General features: G+C 39.4%; 1 protein-coding gene across 1 annotated transcript; it reads right to left on the bottom strand.

The window, feature by feature from the left end:
- Positions 1-550: 550 nt before the first annotated feature.
- cacng1a (calcium channel, voltage-dependent, gamma subunit 1a) lies at positions 551-9,130 on the bottom strand. Its single transcript, XM_028973625.1, has 4 exons — positions 8,713-9,130; positions 4,739-4,813; positions 3,132-3,269; positions 551-2,634 (listed from the first exon to the last, which is right to left on the bottom strand). Exons 1-4 carry the CDS (start codon positions 8,945-8,947, stop codon positions 2,402-2,404), a joined length of 681 nt encoding a protein of 226 aa, XP_028829458.1. The 5' UTR covers positions 8,948-9,130; the 3' UTR covers positions 551-2,401.
- Between the last annotated feature and the right edge of the window lie 6,254 nt (positions 9,131-15,384).

The raw sequence follows: 15,384 nt of genomic DNA, 5'->3' as shown, positions 1-15,384 counted from the left end.
CATGCTTACCAAGTCCCGCGCTTGGAATGCGCTGAGCTGACAGGCACATGGAGTCTTCGTGTCTATGCATGATCCTGCATGGTACGTAAAGCACATCACTTGCAATGCCGCCACACTGCGCATACCAGACGTGGCAAACTCTGTGTTCATGTTGGAGAATAGCTCTGTCCTTCACTGGTGCAGAATGGTATTTAATGAGTCCTGATCACTTGAGCTAATCAGCATTAGCTGGGAGTGATCAGGACCCATTCATCAGGTACATCTTACATGAGAAATTACAAAAGTATCTCTCATGTTTACTTTTATTGTGAAAATGGGGCTTACATAACAGGTAAGTTAAGAAGCAGAGTGTTCCAGCAGATACTGTCAGTTCAATCTGACTCGTTCCATTAGGCTGGTGCTGGCTTGATGAAGGTGACAGCATTCATTCACTTAATTATAAATCATTTTTCTTCACAGCAACATGTTGAGTGAAATAATCTGCAATTCTCATAAATCTTTATTAGATACTATAATTCATTCGCTCGGAACACTAGATTCGAAGGTGGCACAGGTTTGCCAAAGCATGTGGCCAGATTTATTTTGATTAAAAATGAACAGGACAATGCATGTATATTAGAACAAATACAACAAAACAGATTTCTTTTAACAAACTTACATTTCATGCATATAAAAAGAAAATAAAAGATGAAGGACAGTGACAGACATGACTGAACTAACTTGAACTAATTTTTACCTTTAAAAGATGAGCTAAAAAGAGAGATTGAGAAATAAACAGTAATGCAATACTGTTAATATGAAATGACATGTACATGCAGTACAATCATTTTAAATTGTATAAAAATTAATAAACTAGTAAATAACTTTAAATAAATCAAGATTCTTAGAACTTTGAATTTGACCCAGTGCCATAGACCACATATGTAATCATGCTCTGGGATAGCTTGAAATTATTATCTTATTGATGCACTGAATCTAAAAGTGGATAAAATTCAGAATAAATAAAAAAACTTTCACTGTGAAAATCTAACAACAAAAGGCAAAAACAATCATAGTTCAAACACAATATTAACACTCTGCCCGGGCAAGAGAACCTCTTCACTGCAAAAAGTGTCGTTATCATATTACAGGGCCATTTTTATGTATATCTATACCACCAAGTTTAAACTATTACCATGCAATTACCATTTACTATACACCCTAACCCCAACCAAGACCCTAACCCTGGGTTCACATGCATGTACAATATAATGTAAATACATGAATTACATTTTGTTACATGGTGTGTTGTACGGTGAAACCCCTTTTTTTGTTATAATTTGTTAGAATTTTGACAGACACATTTCCTACCTAATTAAAAAGGCCATTAAATATAGAAAATATTGTCTCTTAAACCTCAGTGAACCTCACTGTAATATACATTTAACCAAAAATTCCAAATAAATGAACTGCTTTGATTTTGTGGATCATTACATTACCATGGATACACAATGGCATACTGTATATAAATATTGTTCAGAGGAAATTAATATACCTTCCATTTTAAGCAGGAAAATTTTGCTTTCATTTCAAAATTAACAAAAGGAAAAAAATTCACATTGAAAATCAATGCTCCAATGTGGATGAAGACCCTCTGGTTTAACTTTTTACAGCCCTCCTTTTCAAGAAGAAATCTGGGGATTTCGACTGATGCAATCACCACACCAATGCAATGCTTGCAAAGTTAATATGTACAGCAATATAATACAAGGTGTATGACAGCACATGGACACATTATCAAAAAAAAATTAATCTGTAGTTAAAGATCATCTTCTCTTGAGTCTTTATTGAATTTATTTATTTCAAGTGAAATTCTTAGAAATTTATATATATGTGCACTGCAATTTGTTTCAGTTGGAGTTGAACCTCACCAACCCCCACCTAAATATCCACAGTGTAGTAATGTGCTGGTTGTCTTATTAGTTCTCATTCAATCAGCTGTACACTCTAATGTCGACCTACTAACTACAGACATGGTACTACGGTGTTTACATGTGCAAAAAATACCACGTGGATCCAACTTCAGAGAAAATGGAACGTAGCAGAGAGTCCTCTGGTGTTTATTTTTTTCATAAACTTTTTCATTTTTTCACTAACTTGATGGGTCATTGCATACAGTATGTACTGATATGGGACAGATCTGTGGGTTAAGAAAATATTTTTATATTGATATAAGGAGAAAACATAAATGGATTGACCGATGGCCATTGTTTTTCACTCCTGCTTACGTATGTATTGATGTTTTAAATCATGTATTGTTCCTTTTCTTCTCAAACATCACCCAGCACACACAAGACACCTGTAGGACATTCACCCTGTTTTCTGTTTTCTTTCATTAGTGTCCCACTGTCTGCCTGTAGGGTTAACCCATGTGCTCGGGCTCAGCGTCCATGCACGTCTCCCAGGGGTTGCGAGGCATCTGTGGCATGGAAACCAGCAGGAGACCCAGGCCACCGAGGAAAAGGAGGGCAAATCCAGCGCAGGCGCAGCCAAATGACCACGAGTAGTAATAATCGATCCAGATAGTCTCCTCGCTGTCAATCATCCTCTTGACAGACTGACGCATCACCTCCACAGAGGTTATGGCACAGAGACCTATAGGAACATCAGAGCATAATTCATTTTAATGAGCAGCACAACTGAAGAATGAACTAAATCAAATTCACCAGTTCACCCATCAAAATGGTTGAATTAAAGCCCTGTCAGGCAGTCAGTGGGATACTATAAACTCATATTTTTAATAATCTGATCCACTGTTTTTTCCAGACTACTATTTGAATAGTGAACGATTTATATTATACAGTTGGCATATTGTCTATGATATAAATTGTTTTTATCTTGTACTGTCCACTTTATGCCGTGACATTTCCTGATGTAAATTTCCCACCTGCTGGACAATTATTGTATCATCTTATCTTATCTTGATAATCTGCTAATCACTGTTAACATTTTAGGACTTGCACGTACTGAATTTGCTTTATTTTGGCACTGTTAGTTCCGGTCTGATTTTTCTGGCTAAGAGGAATCCTTACAGCGAATCCTTTATCACAGAAGACAAATCTAAAGTTTCCCAGCAAGTTAAACAGCATTACCTGCAAATGCAAAAAACATCCCGGCTGGTTTGTAGAGGTAGTCCTTGCCCTTGTGGAGGGAACACAGGATGCACAGGGAGCCCAGAATCATGAACAAAATGCTGAAGAGTGAGATGGCTGCTCCTGAGATATTGTACTCTGTGGAGAGGGAAAAAAGAGAAATATGTGATTAATATATGTCGCTTTTTTCGGTAATTAAATTAAATTTTTCGGTAATTAAATTTCGGTAATTACAGGGCCTACGATTGACACCCCCCCATACTCAACCCTTCTGCACACAAAGAAAAACTCCACACAAAAAAACTTTATTAGAGAGAAAAAAAGAAAGTAAGAAACCTTGGGAACGAGTGATACAGAGAGAGTGGAGTGAGTCTGCAACTGGAGTCAGTGCAATGTTGGTGATGATTTGTCCAAGAAAAAAATGGTCCAAAATGTCTAGGAGTCGAAAAATTTAAAGTACAGTATGGAGCATCTGTCCATGTTTGGAGGTACTGGACACTGCAGAGTAGGTTTTAGTTCAGTGTCATGGGTTACACTGCATGTCCATTATAATTCTACTGGTCCATGTCTGCCACACCTTGAGTGCCAACCAATCTCGCTTCAACATACATACTCTTAAAACATTATAAACCTGACTGATAGGCCAACACATCTGGGAAAATTTTAATAAATGCATTTGATTGGCTCTGTATTTGGAACGTTTCTGAATGCAAGCAGCTCAAAGCAACAGAGCCCCATTATAAAGGGATTTCGGAAGAAAGTCTGCTGAAGCCTATTGATGTATTTGTACATTTACATTTACAGCATTTATCAGATGCCCTTATCCAGAGCGACTTACAATAAGTAGCTACAGGGACAGTTCCCCCCTGGAGACACTCAGGGTTAAATGTCTTGCTCAGGGACACAATGGTAGTAAGTGGTTTTTGAATCTTGGTCTTCTAGTTCATAGTGTGTTACCCACTAGGCTACTACCACCCTACATTTTGACATTTGACATTTACAGCATTTATCAGACGCCCTTATCCAGAGCGACTTACAATCAGTAGTCACAGGGACAGTCTCCCTGGAGCAACTCAGGGTTAAGTGTCTTGCTCAGGGACACAATGTTAGTAAGCGGGATTCGAACCCGGATCTTCTGGTTCATAGGCGAGTGTGTTACCCACTAGGCTACTACCACCTACATTTGTAAGTGAACCATTACGTCTTTTTCTTACTTGCCTCTGTAATATTCATGAATAAATTATAAAACAAGCTTCAGTCTTAATAATTAATTGCAATTAATTGTGAATTCAAAAGTTACATTTTTTAAGTGATTGAAGATTTTCTTGAAATGATATGCAAGATGTACAGTCACTGGGGATGCAGCTGAAAACTGATGCAAATGTTTAGGAGTTCATCAGGAAGTCGTGGTTCAGCTTTTAGTGGTGCATGACACTGATCATTACATCAGGAACACTGACAGCCCTTCAACTGTGAGCAATAAATGGCAGGTTCAAGCAAATATAACATAATATTCGGAAACTGTGTATAGTTTCACATCAATACGTTAAAAATGCTATTAGTCTATTGAGCCAAATTCTATATTTTCGCAAAAGAGGTGGGCTTACCTTTCTGTGTTTTCACATCCAGAATTTCAGACTCCTCCCCTGGTGTGAAGTGCCTGAAGTACGTGCAGTTGTGCTCTGAAAGGAAAGGAACGACTGAATCAAGGATTGGCAGGTGATGGACTCCACATCACATTGAGAACATTATGGGCAGTTCTGCTGGACAAATCAAAAAATTGAAAAGAAATTGTAGAAGTCAGACTGATCAGTACTTAATTCAGCTGATATTAGATTTTATTCAGTATTATGCATGCTTTTTATTTCCTTCACTTGGAGGAAGGCAATCTACATTTACATTAGAATTTAGCAGAGTTCTCAATGTTCTATAAAAAGTGGACATGTGTATGTGTGTGTTAAAAGGCATTTTTTTCAATGGCAAAACAAGTAGTGTATATATTTCAGGCTGCCATGTGCTGTGTAAAACTTTACCCTTAGATGTCCATCCAAGATTGTAAATAGTGTAAGATGGCCAGAAAAAAATCATATTGAATCAGACCACCATATAGAGAAATGACCAACATATGCAGAAAGAAAACCCCTAACTTTTAGAACACATGGATATGTGTCACAAGCAATCACTTTTATTGTTAGTCTCTTTATAACTTTCAGCCTGGAAGTTCTGTCCAAATCCTTTACTGATGTCCGCCTTGTCTGTCCCATTCTTTATGGGGCTTTTCTAATAACAGAATAAGAATAAATGCTGACAGTAAAACAGGTTATTAGCCAAATGCTGTAAAGCACGTCCAGGCTATGTCTTCATCCTGTGAGCTTTATTTGGCAGCACTATTTGGGCAACCCAGCACCTGCTCTACACTGATAAAGTAAACCCAGTAAAGCTCCACCCCTTGACACCCAGGAACGACTGACTGGCCAGAGCATAGCTGCACTGCGGGGAACTGACTAATAGTAGCTTGGCCCCCGCAGATAAAACAACTTTTTTATGAAGTCAGCTCCACCGTCAATTCATTTAGGAGCTTCAGATTTAATCTTCAGGTTTAAGAGGGAGTTAAACATCATTCCAGACCATTTTGCATCACCATTTTAGCATCTGGACAGACTTTTCTCCTGGGCATTTGTTTGGATGGGTCTGTAATGATTTGTGTGGATGTAAGGGGTCGGCCTTGGTTCTTCAACCCAGTTCTGACACTCACAGGAGCTGGACCGTGTCTGAAGGACCAGAGCCGGCCTGGACAATTTCTCTAGACAGCTGCTTCTACATGCAAACTAAATTTAGCTTGATGATTTATACCACCCGCCCAATGCAGACCAATGTTGGGATAGTTATGATTTTTACAGCATGTTTGGAAATTTTGAACCTTCCATTGCCAATCAAAAAAAAAAAAGTAGCTTACAATGTATGTGTTTATATGTGTTTCAAAAACTACTTATATTTAGCATTGTTTAATTTTTAGGCATTTTAACAAATTAAGTAAACAGCAATCAAAATTATCCAGTGACTTAAATAAATATTTCTTATTTAAATAACAAATTACATTTTATAAAACATATTCACTTGTTTCTCAAAATCCTGACTGAGTTTTAATCTCCTTTATACTGTATATAAGGCTTTATTGCTTTAAAATATATTTTAATACACTCATACACAGAAAAGGTGGGGAAAGACAGTGTTTAGCTAAATTTGCCATTATACTTCTGCTTAAATTGAGTGAAAGCAGCTTTAGTCCATCTGTCTTGTCCATAGTCTGCCTGTCACTGAATGAATGTTTCTGTTATCTGGCAGTGTCATCTTTGTAGAAGTCTTGCCAAAGTAAATTAATTCCTGGCAGTCATTCCTACTGGCCGGAGGGTCCGTTGTTTCGGTGACATATTAGTTCATATAAACTGAGAAAGGAAATAAAACCTTGAGTTGAGTACTTGATAATGAACTGTTTAGGTGATTTTTATGCTTAAAATGCTCTTTATGCTATAATACACTGGGTTAACAAAAGTTGGAAAGTTGTTTATAATGTGTGAATGTCAGGTCATAGTCAACCATTGTTTCCCTGTGAACAACTGGGGGACCGGGACTGAATAAATACACTACACATATGTCTGAAAGTTGAGTCATGGCAACTGAACTTTCTTTCTTTACTACAGAGACGTTTCATTTCGCATCCACAGGACTTTGTCAATCTGATTGACAAAGTTCTGTGGATGCAGAATGAAATGTCTGAAACTGTGAAAGGAAATAAAACCTTGAGTTGCGTACTTGATAATGAACTGTTTAGGTGATTTTTATGCTTAAAATGCTCTTTATGCTATAATACACTGGGTTAACAAAAGTTGGAAAGTTGTTTATAATGTGTGAATGTCAGGTCATAGTCAACCATTGTTTCCCTGTGAACAACTGGGGGACCGGACCTGAATAAATACACTACACATATGTCTGAAAGTTGAGTCATGGCAACTGAACTTTCTTTCTTTACTATAGAGACGTTTCATTTCGCATCCACAGGACTTTGTCAATCTGATTCACCTGGATGATTGAGAATCTTCACAGAATCTTCACATAGGGCCAAAAACATCGGTCTGTTCAGCCTTTTCACTTAGATTCCAAGGGCACTGTTTTCAAACTGGTGCTATGCGCAGCAAGATGCACTAAGTGGTGCATTGGGTTCACTGGTGCTTATGATGTTTTTACAGGCATTGGTTTAAATAATCGAGAATGAGGGTAATAATCAAGCTCTTCCTATTTTAAACTCTTAAAACATCATTAAAGATTGTGTTCTGGGTGACAGAAAAAACACACATCAAAAATGGTAGTTAGTTTCTGCTCTTCAAGATACAGATATTTACTATGTATTTACTTTTATATTGTATTATATTTATATTATATTATATTAAACTTTGAACAAGCTCCATACTGTGAAAACAGTTTGAAAGCGGTGCCCCCAAAAACGCGAAAATGACCAAAAGAGTCAAGAGTTGTGCCATAGACTACATACCATACACCAAGAATTGTACTGATTACTGTTTGCTGTTGTTTTATGTCTGCTGTTGTTCTGTAAATGCCTTAATTAAAAAAATCCACCAAGCTAAATAACTGCCCACCACACCCCAAAAAAACCTCCTCAGATGAACATTATTACCTAAACGGTACAGCATTTCAAGGGTTCCCATCCAGACTTAATTAGTTGAAGTGGTTGTGGTTGTGGTGGGGGGTTCTATTATAATGGATTAACATAAATCTATCACTGCATTTCCTTTCATATGAGAAAATAAAAAAAAGCCTCTCCTTAAAATAAACTCGGTGCCACATGTCTCCTGGGCCATGAATGCCGTGGAGTAGCCGTTTTTTTTTTCAGCAGCTGTTTTGGTCATTCTATCTCCTCTGGCATTTTGCACATGCTTTCCATAGTTAACCAAGCAGGAAGGTTTTTATAATCTCGGCTCCCCATGGTTACCTAAAATCCTCCCCGGGACAGTATTTCACTGTATTCACACAACAACAACAATAATAATTACGTTCATATGCTCATTTTGTTGTGTCTTTAAAAGTATGGCAAGAAGGCAGGAAATACACTATATAAAAGTCTACATCCCAAAATGTCCAGCAGACTTACTTTCGGTATGTTTCACCCCTTATCATCTTCACTAGGAAAATCAAATTACTATTAAAGATACTTGATTAAAAACAAACTCTTTGTTCAAGTTCTGTTCCATGACCTATAATTTCTTATTAACTGTCAGAATATTGCATCCAAAGGAAAGAGTCAGAAGGTCAAAATGAATTCATGCAGAAGAGTGGAACACTTAAAAATTCACAACTTCTCAGCCACCGTCTGCATAGCCTGTGCAGGAGCTGTGAGCATTAATGGCCAGGGACGTTCCACTATTCCACTTCAGATTGGGTGACTCTACCCCACATAATAAACCTGCACTGGAGCTTAGAAAAACTTGAAAGAGTTCTTCTAAAGACATTTTCCCTCAGATGTTTATCTAGAAGTAGGGTGGGCTTCTCATGCTCTCTCACTCACCTCCAGGAAGACTGATGGGACCACAGCCATGCCCAACGGTGTTCTCCTCTGTGATGTAGATGTTCTTTTTGCAGAGCCTCCAGAGGCCGAAGTGGGCCGCCTCGCACGTGGTGTTGACCTGGTCTACCTTCGGGCTCAGAACGGCCCAGTAGTCTGTCACCACCGAGGTGAACATGGAGGCCATCCCCACCAAGAGTACGAAGATGGCGATCTTCACCTTCGTGTTCTTGTGCATGGCGACGTTGTTGTGGCTCAGGGGGTGAACTTCACAAACGAGATGGTGCTCTGGTGAAGCCCCCCAGCCGGCCCAGTGTTGACGTTGGCCACAAAGATCTGGTGGTGGCTCCTGCTGTCCCTTCGCTGGTCTGGGTCTGTGGCTGTGTTGTGAGAATGGGGTGCCGAATGACGACGCCCTAATTTCCCTGAGCCAACTCCCCTTGCCGAGCGGGGAGGCCACCGATTCGGGCGGCAGCTGTCGAGGCCCGTCAGAAAAGTTGATGACCAGACGAGTCCATGTGCGCTGGGTGGGGTTTTTATGAGATGAGTGTCAGGGGGGTTTCTATAAATGTGCACAGTGAGTCAAATTATGAGGCTACTCTATTACCACATTTCAGATGTGAGGCCGGGTGTGTGTCTTCAATGAACCATAGGACTTTAAATGCAATTAAAAGTTTATTTTATTAATATAGATTCATATTTTGCTCATTTAAATTAGTTAAACGAAAAACATTCGTTGTTTTGACAATATTTGAAGTTATATAAGGTCAATCTGACGTCTTTTGCACTATATCGGTGCCGTTATTGCCACTAAAATGTGTCTGTAAACTATTTATAAAGAGAATTCTGTGAATAAACAGCAGCTGTCGAGCTGTTATCTAAACAGCCAATGTCACATAGGCGTGAGAAAATGAACAAATAGCTGGTGGGGTGGGAGTCGTCGAATCACAGTTGTGCTGAGCCTGTACTCACAAATGCAAAACTAATAAGACATTCTCAAAAATGTCTTACTTTAATCGGAGACCAAAATATCGGCCGATTGTTGACACTTCTAGTTACTCCTTCAGATACTGAAGGTGTCCTGGACACCCAGAGAAGTAGTTAACAATGATAATTCAGAATCTCTGACACGTGGACATGAACACCAAGTGTCTCGTAAACGTAAGAGAAAAATTCTGTCAGTATCAGAAGACCACAGTGCATCATTGATCTTTAATTGCTAGAAAATGAAAAAGTGTAAATTTATGAATATAATAATTGTATAATATAATAATTGAATATAATAGTATAATATTTTGGTCATTAGTATGGTAGTAGCCTAGTGGGTAACACACTCGCCTATGAACCAGAAGACCCAGGTTCAAATCCCACTTACTACCATTATGTCCCTGAGCAAGACACTTAACCCTAAGTTGCTCCAGGGGGACTGTCCCTGTAACTACTGATTGTAAGTCGCTCTGGATAAGGGCATCTGATAAATGCCAGAAATGTAAATATTACAAAGAAAAATGTTGAAAAAAGATGTTTCCCATTCACTTTAAATGGGGTGGACTGAATTGTCCACCAGTAAAATGAACAGTACCTGAAAATGAACAGTACCTGTCAACCCGGTGACCAGTCACTGTCGTTTAAATGAGGTTAAAAACACCTCTGTGCTCTGACTAGCAGGACAACACGGATTGTTCGTGGGCCCGGACCTCTGGCAGGAAGTTTCCTAGATCAGCAGCTGCTAGTCAGTTGCCACAAGTGACACGCCCAGCTGCCATTTAGTCACAGGTGAACACATTTCAAGCTCTTTTGCATTTCTTTTTCTTTTTGAAATTCACATATTTTAACATCGACTACTTTTAAATGAAAATACTGTTCTAAACACTTCTGGGAACTCCTTCAAGACTGTTGGAAAACCATTTCAGGTGACGACCTCTTGAAGCTCATCGAGAGAATGCCAAGAGTGTGCAAAGCAGTAACCAGAGCAAAGGGCGGCTATTTTGAAGAAACTAGAATATAAAACATGTTTTCAGTTATTTCCCCCTTTTTTTGGAGTAATGTAAATGTGTCCAATCCTTTGGTCTGTACTGTATATTCATAATAATAATAATCGCAATAATAATTCATTGTTCTGTACTTTTTAAGAAGTTAAATACTTTAATATTGCAGCCGTAGATGTGTAACTGTCCCTGCTAATATCTGTCATGATGCCAAAAATCATAAATGTACCGTGGTTAAAAATTTTTTTGGCAAGTTAAAAATATTTTTTTTGTATAATGGTGCAGAAAGTATTTGGTCATTAGCCAAAGTTCACCTTAATACTTTGCAATGTAACCTTGATTGGTAATGACAGAGATCAAACGTTTCCTGTAGGTCTTCACCAGGTTTCACACACTGTATTTTTTGACCATTCTTCCATGCAGATTTTCTCGCTGTCATGATTTAGGGCTGTCACTGGGCACCAATTCTCTATCCTATTGAGGTCTGGAGACTGACTAGGTCACTCCAGAGCCTTGTATTGCTTTTTACATAGCCACTCCTTCAATACGGGCCTGGACATGTGATGGACATGTGACCTTTTGAGTGCTGCAAGATTTAAATCCATGACAACGTTACTAATAGTTACCTTTGTTATTGTGGTCCCAGATCTCTTCAGGTCATTGACCAGTTCCCCCCATGTAGTTATGGGCTGTTTCCTCACCATTCTCAAGATCATTTCTACCCCACGAGATGAGATTTTGCATGGAGTCCCAGGTCGAGGGAGATTGTCAGTGATTCTATTTTCTGTTAATTGCTCCAACAGTCTCTTCTCACCAAGCTGCTTACCGGTTATAGACTGGTTCATCCCAGTCTTGTGTAGGTGTACAGTCTTGTACCTGATATAGTTAGATTGCTCTCTGGTCTTGGCCATGGTGAAGGTTGGCATCTGGCTGTTTGAAGGTGTGGACAGGCTTATTAAAAAAGAAGTAACAGGTCTGTCAGGGCCAGAATTATTGCTTGTTTGTAAGTGCTAAATTCTTATTACTGCACCTACAAAGTTGAAGTGTACCTAAAATGAAAATTAATGCCCTCTCTCATCTCAAGTGGGACAACTTGCACAATCAGTGTTTGCCAAATACTTTACTGCCCAGATTTTCCAGTGTTTCAGTAACTGTAACAGTAACACTAATCTCTTTTGCCAGGATCACAGACTTGCAGGAGAGCACACCACTGCTTATCTTATGTGATTTGGGTTCTAAACATTTATTCATCCAATAAAGTGACAATTATTATTAGCTGACGCTAATGTATCAATATATATTAGCTTGTTTCTTCTGTATTATTTCAGTAGATCAATAGGTTTGTTTAGTTGGGTCGTTTGGGTGTGATTCCTACAATATTTAGACCACTATTGGACCCTGCCATCCCCTCTACCACCGTTTTTATGTAGTTGTGATTAATAAAATGTTTGTGGTAAGTTGTTTGAAGATGCCCTGAACAACACGCTAGACCTCTGTCAACCAGTGGGACACATAACAGCATTACTTTAATTCAGATATCAAGTGACCTGCTGGAGTTTATTTTAAGGTGCTGTGAGAACTACCTATGGCAAGAATGTCCCTTGAGACTGGCGAGGGATTTAAACAACGGGGTCCTTTCATGGGCCATTATAACCTCCTCACTTCTGCTGAACTTCACCTAGTGAATGCAGGCTACCCTCAAATGAAGCGTGGATGTTTGTTTCCATGACATATAACTATGAAATCACAAGGTATTCCGTTTTTCATTTTATATAAATCCACAGTAGCAGAAAATTTACTGGGAAAAGCTCAAATTAGATGACTGGTTTGCTTTCTTGTGCACTCTTTCCCTCCATGCTCTGTCTTTGCGCAGACCCCCCTCCCCCAGCTAAACATCCAATCACTGTTACTATGCAAATGAGCCGCCGTCAGGTTTCTCAGTAGGCAGGGAACAGGAAAATGAGGTAGAAGGTATGCAGGAAGCAGCAAATCTCTGTCTTCAAAATCTTAGAAACTGGTGAGATAATTAACAACTAAAAAATACATCTATATTTGTACAGTCAGTGGGGGATTAGTCCATTGCTCCTCACATTTTCAGTCTCATAGAGAATTGACTCTTTATCAATCCCACAAGCTCCACGGTCAGCCAAAAATCTTGGTTTTGTTGGGCAAAATTTCTAGAATTTCGTTTGGGTTGGATCAAATTTGCGTTATATAAGTGGTCAGCAAACACAAACTTCTGGTCTATAGTACTGTAAAACTGGGTAGAGAACAGAGTAAAAAACTCTCTCTACACACAAAAGCACTGTATCCAAACCACTCCAACTTGATGTTACCTGGCAGAAAGAGGCATGGCACAATAGAGGTTAAAAGGATGAACAGTTTCTAATTTATTACATCCAGTAAGTTATTATTGCAGTTACATGTGAATATTGTAAGTAAAATGGGTACCAATTGTTACGTCCTTTAGGCCGTAGAATGGCTTGGGGTGCTCTGTTTTGTGCGTGTTCTCTTTTAGGCTGTCTGCTGGGGGAGGAGATTTGGATTTACAGCTCCACCCACCAATTCCCTTGTCAACTGGCAGCCAATCAACGCACAGGACAGAGAACTACATAAGGACCATTCCAGCCGCCATTCAGGGCTCATTGTTGTGGAGCCCGAGGAGGAGGAAGCGAGAGGAGAGTTTTGGAGTTTGAGTTTGGATTGTGTTAGAGTTAGATAAGAGTTGTTGTGTGTTAGTGATTAGTGCGGTCAGTTGTGGCTTTGTTGTGTAGTTGTTTTGTCTCTCCTTTCATGGTGTGTTGTCCTTCTGTGAATTGTGTTGTTGTTGTTGTATTTAGCACTTTTGGTTTGGTTTGTTGTTCACTGCTCACTGTAAATAAAAGCACAATATTTCACTTGGGTTTGGTATCTGTGTCTTCCCACTGCACATATTCCCCTCGTTTGTTGTTGCGTTTCCTGACCCCTAGACAGGGACGTGACACAATGTTACAGAGAAAACCAAGATGAAAATAAAGAGTAAAGGGGGAGGGAGAGAGAGAGAGAAAAGACTCGAAAAGCCGGAAGGCTTCCGATGGAAAACAGCTGAGAAAGAAAGATAAAGTCCCTTCCCCACATGTGAACAGATCTTTATACACCTGGCCTACAGGAAGCTGTCACAGACCAATCAGAACCTGTTGTTTCTGATGTCACGCCCCCGGTGCCTCCCGTCTGGGGAAGACAAAGAGAGTAGGCGGTCTGACGGCCGACACCTCACACGTTTGGCTTGGGGGAGGGCCGGCAACTGTTGCAATGCTGTTCAGCAAAGACATGCAAAAATTGAGGTGTTGAATCTCCATGCACAACAAAGGCACAGAAATGTCATGGCTCCGCGACGTCCCATGTTACAGACGGCCGCTATGCAAAACAAAAGCGTAGAAACACCATGGTCCTGCGATGTCCCATCTTACAGTACACATCCTTTCCTTCTGATTTGCTGCTTGTAAAGTTGTTTCAGTGATTGGCATGTTGTAAATTAGTTTTGATAGAGATGTGAAAATGAATGCTGAGGAAGTGAAACGGAGACCAGGCACTTATTTTTTAAACTTGCTAATTTCCCCACAAAGTTCCTTTTCACTCTTAATCTTACTCATAGTGTGCACAGAAAATTGGGTCGGGTCAGGTCAAGCTCGGGTCGGGCCCAACTTTTTAGGCCTGATTACAGCTCTACTGTCTGTTGCATTGGACCCAGACATGAAGCCTCAACAGTTTCAAGTAAAGCTCAGATTTAAGTAAAGCTTATTCACTTTACACCTTAGCAGCTCACAAAGGGAAAGTTAATGGTGTGGGATGCATCCTTTTTTTCAACCATAAGCCAATTTTGTTGGCAATAGTAACCCAAAGTGTTATTGTTGGTTTAAATATATTTTATATTGGCCATCCAATTAGAGTAAGTGTGTTTTACACAATTACGCAACAATTACAAAACAATTATCCAGAGCCTTTCCCACCTCTGTTGCCACCATGTGCCCCCTTCACATTTCTATCTGCTCTTTAATATATGCCTGTCTAGAAGAGGCCCTGCTTAATACATTTTTAGCCTTGATTAACATATCAGTTCAGTTGAGCTCAAAACAAGTGTCACGCATATTGTCAGAGGACAATTTTTGGTGAACCTTCCTGAAGCATCACATTTACAGTGGGTTGCAAAAGTATTCAGCCCCCTTGAACTTTTCCACATTTTGTCACATTACAGCCACAAACATGGATCTATTTTATTGGAATTCCATGTGGAAAGACCAATACAAAGTGGTGAACACTTGAGAAGTGGAAACTTCACCTAGTACATGATTCCATACATGATTCCATACATTTTTTACAAATAAATAACTGAAAAGCGGGTTGTGTGTAATTATTCAGCCCCAAGTCAATACTTAGTAGAACCACGTTTTGCTGTAATTACAGCTGCCAGTCTTTTAGGGTATGTCTCTACCAGCTTTGCACATCTAGACACTGAAATTCTTGCCCATTCTTCTTTGCAAAATAGCTCCAGCTCATTCAGATTAGATGGACAGCGTTTGTGAACAGCAGTTTTCAGATCCTGCCACAGATTCTCGATTGGATTTAGATCTGGACTTTGACTGGGCCATTCTAATACATGGATATGTTTTGTATAAACCATTCCATTGTTGCCCTGGCTTTATGTTTA

Source organism: Denticeps clupeoides, chromosome 3 (genome assembly GCF_900700375.1).
Source record: "Denticeps clupeoides chromosome 3, fDenClu1.1, whole genome shotgun sequence".
NCBI classification, from domain to species: Eukaryota; Metazoa; Chordata; class Actinopteri; order Clupeiformes; family Denticipitidae; genus Denticeps; species Denticeps clupeoides.
Note: the sequence above shows the minus strand (reverse complement) of the source record. Positions and strands in the feature narration are given on the sequence as shown.